General features: G+C 35.4%; 1 protein-coding gene across 1 annotated transcript; it reads right to left on the bottom strand.

The window, feature by feature from the left end:
- Positions 1-2,664: 2,664 nt before the first annotated feature.
- On the bottom strand, positions 2,665-4,298 carry LOC149249930 (xyloglucan endotransglucosylase protein 1-like). The gene is made up of 4 exons (XM_089458848.1): positions 3,863-4,298; positions 3,652-3,752; positions 3,334-3,527; positions 2,665-3,217 (listed from the first exon to the last, which is right to left on the bottom strand). The coding sequence occupies exons 1-4, from the start codon at positions 4,020-4,022 to the stop codon at positions 2,845-2,847; spliced, it is 828 nt and encodes a 275-aa protein (XP_089314974.1). The 5' UTR covers positions 4,023-4,298; the 3' UTR covers positions 2,665-2,844.
- Between the last annotated feature and the right edge of the window lie 1,702 nt (positions 4,299-6,000).

Raw genomic sequence — 6,000 nt, 5'->3', positions numbered from 1 at the left:
CAAGCAGTGGAAGATCACATCGAGCATCAGCAACAAGTTCTCCAACTCTTAAATGATAACCTCACCTTGGCGCAGAATAGAATGAAATAGCAGGCAAATCAACATCGCAGCGAAATAAATTTTGATGTAGGTGATTGGGTATTCCTACGGCTACAACCATATAAACAAATATCCCTCAAGCAAGCTAAGAAGGATAATAAATTATCACCAAAGTATTATGGTCCATACAAGGTGTTGCAAAAGATAGGTACTATGGCATACAAATTGGAGCTTCCTGCAGCGTCCCGAGTGCACCCAGTTTTCCATGTTTCATGCTTAAAGAAGGTTATAGGTGACAAGATTCCAGTTCAAACAATATTGCCAGAACTTGATGAGGAAGGAAAAATCATATTGGAACCTGAAGCAGTCAGAGAAACAAGAACTCGACAGCTACGAAATCAATCAATTTCAGAGTATCTCATCATGTGGAAGAACTTACCCGTTGAAGATTCCACATGGGAGGATGAGAATTTTATACAAAAGCATTCAGAACTACTCAAGCATTGAGGACAACACTCTTTTGAAGGAGAGGAGCATGTTAGGTCCCTATAATACTAGTGATTCCCCCAATACTATTGTCATTGTATCCCTTATTGTTATTATTATGCCCCATAAAATCCCTGTGTTGTTATTTTTGTGCCTTTATATTATTATTGTTAGGTCGGCTTGGTTATATTGTGACCCCTTAGACTCCTATATATAGAAAGGAGGTTTCGTCATTTGTATCATCAAAGAATTGTTCATTTGTGTAATGTAAAGAGGTTGCCCCTCGAAGAGGCTGAATTCTAAGGCGTTGATCTATCTTTTCTATCTTTTTAAGCTGGTTTCATAGCATATCCTCTTGCACTCCTAACTCAATATGTGTCCAAGTTCTTCTTCAACTACTTATCTTTAGATGATGAAAAAGTTGTAGACATTGAATTATCAAAACATTTTTGCTTTGCTTTGCTTTTGGATTGAAGGTGCTTGTGTTGGTGGACATCAAAGAAACTCACAATTTTATTAGTGAGTGGATTATAAATTCATTGCATTAAAGGACATGGGTGTAGGCTTTGAGTTATTTATGGGTACATTATTTAATATAATTTTTTTGGGTGCAATTATGCCTTCTACCAATACCTCAAAGTGTCTCCATGATTTGAAGCTAGGTCCTCACGAGAATTGAGTCTTACCCAATAAGAAACAGTTAGATCCAACCCTTTGGGCTTTGTTTCTGTAAAGTGATAATTTAAAAGAGGAAAAAAAAAACTATTAAAAGAATATCATTTTTATACAGCTTGAGTGAGCCTAATAGTTAAGAATATGTGTTTCTTCCTAAAAACCACAGATGAATATATAAGCTTTTTACTATTGAAATAATTGATTCCCTATAGTATAATGTATATTTTAATATATATAAAATCAAATTTTGATTCCCATATATATAATTTTATTTTTAATATATAAAATCAACTTTTTATAAGTAAATATAAAAAATACGTTACGAAGAAAATAGTAAATCAGAAATAAAGAGTCACCCCTAAAAATCCACAATATCTTGAAATTGGGTAATTGTTGAGGAGGATATGGAAGCTTTTTTTTTAATCCGTGAGAGAGGAGAAATGTGTTAAAGAAAGAGAAAAAAGAGATGGCAATATCATAATTATATGAAGACGATAACCCCACCTCGCCTCCCCATTCTTCCACCTTCGTTACCATTAGCCTCTCGTTCCCACTCTTTCCACCATAGCAGAATTGTCCCATTTATTACAGCATTCGTATTTTTTTTTTATATTTGATATATAAAATGAATTGTCCCATTAGAAGATTCATATATTTTTTTATTTCAATACGTGTCAAATTATAGTTTTGACAACACTATATCGTTAGAACTGTGAAATTCTCGCGAGAATTTAGTGGAATTTTTGCTCTCAGATTTCGGTCCGAGAGCTTCAGAAGAGAGTTGCGGATATTCAAAAGTTTTAGGGAAGAGTTAATAGATATCCAACACATGGAAAACATAAAGGAAATGCTGTAGCTATTGAATCATCAAAAGGATCTTGCTTCTCCTGTATAGCATACCATACCAGTAACAAAATGAAATAATTGATACCATGTAATATGTTACATGCGCTTTTGTTTGTGTGTCTGAAGAATACATACTGATACATGTAATAGAAAATCATAATTGGAAGGAAAGAATCGGTGGAAGGGGCAGTATCCAAAATTCAAATTCAAATTCAAATTCATTCTCTGAATAACTGAATTCAATGGAAATGCTTTTAAAGACTCGGTTCTCATTAGCTTTGCAAGAATTCAATGGAAATGCTTTGAAAGACTCGGTTCTCATTAGCTTTCCCTCTTGCAGGGAAATTTCTAGATTAGAGGGTTGGGAATGGTTCAGCGGTTAGGTTGGGAAAAGATAGTATTATTATGTGTTGCAGTCAGTACATACTTTTGTAAATAAATAAATGCTACTGTGAGAGGAAACATTTTTGAAATCTTAAAATGTGTGAAACATATATCTGTCTTGACCGTGTCTTTCTGTTTTCTTGATTTGGATCCGACAGCTTTAGAAAAGAGTTATAGATATTCAAAAAGGTAAAACGCTAACACATGGAAACCCTAAAGGAAACGCTGTGGCCATTGAATCATCGAAAGAATCTCGCTTTTGTATAGCAGTTCCAAAATGAAATGATTGATACCCTCCAATATTTTACATGTGTGTCTGAGAAAGAATGAAGGAATTAATGTAATAGAAATGAATCAGAATACTTGAAAGGAAAGAATTCAGAGTTCATTCTCTGAATTCAAAGGATTGAGGTTTTATTTGCATTCGGGAGGCGGTCCCTGGGGGAATCTCTTGGTGTCTGCACAATAATCGTAGATCATGTAGTTCTTTCGTACCCACTGGAGGCTCTGCCTCTGTTCTTGGTTCGATTCCAAAGCCACCTCCTCTGCTGCGGCGTCAAAAGAAGAAGTAGCGGCAGCACTGAAATTGCGGAAGGATGCAACAAAGGGAGCTTTAGTCCAGTCGGTCTTCACAAGCCCACCCCTGGTTGCCCAATCATCTGCATTCCAAAGGCTGGAGTAGACCCTCATTGCTTGGGTTTTGGGATAATGATAATTGCTATCCACTTTACCCAACTCTGTCTCCCTGTTCTTAAACACTCGAACAGGACTCCCGTCTACAGAAAATCTGAACAACAAATTACAAGAATGTCAGGGTCATGGACTAGTTTGAGAGGTCACTGTATTGTTTTCAGTAATATTGAAAGAAAAAGAATGAATGCAAAGAGTGCTGAGAATACATACATAATTTGGTTTGATGTCCAGAGCACGGAGTAAGTGTGGAAATCCAGGGTTGGGTCGAACCACAAGTAAAATTGCTGCTCACGCCCACCAAGGCCTTGAGCAAAGACATTAGTGTGCAAAACATAAGGATCTCCAGACAGGTTGCCCAGAAATTCGAGGTCTATTTCGTCGTGTTTGGGACCTTGAGATGATAGCTGCAGACAGCCATAAGAGCAACAACAAACAAACATGTTAGCAGAAGAAGTTATACGCCTTCAGTCTAATGAACCAAGGTAGTGCTAATAATTAATTGAATTCAAATAAGGTGGAGTTAATTACATAAAAGGTTGTGACTGTGCCTGCAGAGTTGCCAGGTACCAACTTGAGTTGGATATCAATCTTGGCAAATAGATACTCTTGCTTGGATTGAATACCACAACCTGTCATCAAAGAAGAATATTAAGATTAGCTTATCTGATCTTAGCTGAAGTTAATTGACAGAAGAAAAAGGCGTAGGTAGCAGAAGAAAAAGAAGAACTTCAAATGGTACCTGAAGAGCGGTCAAGAGTAAGCTGCAACTGTTGTCCATTGTCAAGGATTTTAGCACGATCATTGCCCCATGTAATGTCGACATCATTGTAGAAATTTGCAGAAGCAAGAGCTGCCGAGAAGGCTAATAAAAGAAAGAGGAGGTGAAGAGGTGTGTCCATGCCGATTAAGGATTGGGAAAAGAGTTTGCGATGCAGAGCTGCAGTTCAAGAAATGAGAATAAATGTGTGGAGAGAATAAATATATATATGTTGAGTGTCGATGTTGATGATGGATGGGTTTGGGGTGAGTGAGGGTTTATATAGAAAGGGAGGGCTTATGGCATCAGCGCGTGGGGAAGGGAAGGGATGGATGGAGCGAGGAAACATCCGACGAAGAAGAGGCATAGAGGCAGCCACCTGATTTGATTTCCATTGTTTCGCTCTTTGCCTTCAGAAAACCAACATATCTCCGTCTATTTGTGCGTTCCAACTCATCACTCCGCAGCTTTTTCAGTCTCCGCGTTTCAGATTTCCAGCTCAACTCTTGCAACATCCAACTGGCATTTTCACTTTCATACAGCGCAGCACCATTACTTCCTCCCACCGCCAGCTATATTCAATAATTTTTCTGCTTTTATATTGCCAATTGCTTCAATAATTGATGTGTGTTTATTATTACATTGGATTCTACAGAAAATATTTCTCGGTTGTTCTTTTGCTTCACTCTTCACCCACTACCGGCCTCCTTGGGCCTCACAATGGCGCCGAGAAACGCTGGTCTTCATCATCAATTCTACTTCTTTCTTCTTCTTCTTTTTTTAATGATGATAAATGGAATTTATCATCAATTCTACTATTTTTTTTTTTTAAATAATGATGATAAATGGAATTTTTTTCTCAAGATTATCATTATTAATAATGATGAAGACTCGCGTTTACAATTTTATAGATATAAAAAAGGTCTTTTATTTAATTTTCTTTTTCGTGTATTGGTTTAATCTAATACTTTTTAATTTAAAATTTTCGATCTTATTTGACTTCACTGAAAACCATTGGTTGGTTAATAATGATCTAAGTTTAAAAATGAAAGTTAAGGCTGTTTTGATTTGTTTTTGCAATTCACGGATTAATCCTACTTACTCAATTTTGCATTATTTTTCCCCAAAATATGATTAATCATATTTAGTTTTCCATTATCTTAATCTATCAAGCTATTCATTTTTCATATAATGTAAATTTTAGTTTTGTATTATCATCATCTATTCATTTTTTTTTTTCATATAGTGTAACTTTCATGTATCTATTATATATAATTGTAAACGCACATACACACACACAAGAATATTATATTAATAAAGTATCATACAGATTGTTAAAAGTACACAACATGTTGCTCTATATAAAGTTTCAATTCTCTCACATTTTGTTATGAAAGATTGCATATTCTTATCACTACCATAGAAATCTTATAAGCCACAAGTATATTGTTGTAATAAGTACCTAAAATACATCTGATTTTAAAAAGCATAGAAATTTAAGCCAAAGGCATGCTCAGTGACTATTTCCTCTCAATAACTTCCATTGCTTCTTTGGATTGGTGAATAGCCTCCTCCTTTTCTCGCTCCCCCTCTACATTGTTGGAGACACATTGGTTTGAAGCTATTCAAGGTGGAGCATTGCACAAATTCAAAATTGTATTCCTCAACATGCAATGCTCCCCATCCAACTCCATTAATTTATGCCTCTCCTCACTTAGGATATTCATCACTCATCACCTAGGTTGTGTTAAAGGCAAGTCACAAACGTATTTTAGGGCTTGTATGAGGCGTAGTTTATCTTCTAGGTTATAGCCATTTTCTTTTTAGGATAATTACCATTTGCTTAGGTTAATATAGAATAACTAACATCTAACTACTCTACACTACTTATGCATGCAGTAATTGTTTATTTATGTTTTTTGCTCACTTAGTCTAATATTTTCATAAGTTTATAAGTAATATGAAAAAGGAGGAAAAAGATATATATATATATATATTGCAATTGTAAACAAATGAAGCACAGAAAGTTATGTAAAGCATTAGTCCTTGAGTATGATTTAGATTACCTTTTGGACCTACAGACATCTCACACAAGTGATATTATATGTCCTTAAAAACCA

This window comes from Pinus tabuliformis, chromosome 7 (genome assembly GCF_031772625.1).
Source record: "Pinus tabuliformis cultivar Carrire ecotype Pingquan chromosome 7, CPIR1, whole genome shotgun sequence".
NCBI classification, from domain to species: domain Eukaryota; kingdom Viridiplantae; phylum Streptophyta; class Pinopsida; order Pinales; family Pinaceae; genus Pinus; species Pinus tabuliformis.
The sequence above is the reverse complement of the archived record's forward strand: the minus strand, read 5'-3'. Positions and strand labels throughout refer to the sequence as shown.

Excerpts from the sequence above, each read along its gene's own strand:
- LOC149249930 (XM_089458848.1), bottom strand. The coding sequence starts at position 4,022 with ATGGACACACCTCTTCACCTCCTCTTTCTTTTATTAGCCTTCTCGGCA. Across the intron at positions 3,753-3,862 it reads TACTCTTGACCGCTCTTCAG|GTTGTGGTATTCAATCCAAG; the intron begins GTACCATTTGAA and ends CTTTGATGACAG. Across the intron at positions 3,218-3,333 it reads TGGACATCAAACCAAATTAT|ATTTTCTGTAGACGGGAGTC; the intron begins GTATGTATTCTC and ends TTTGTTGTTCAG.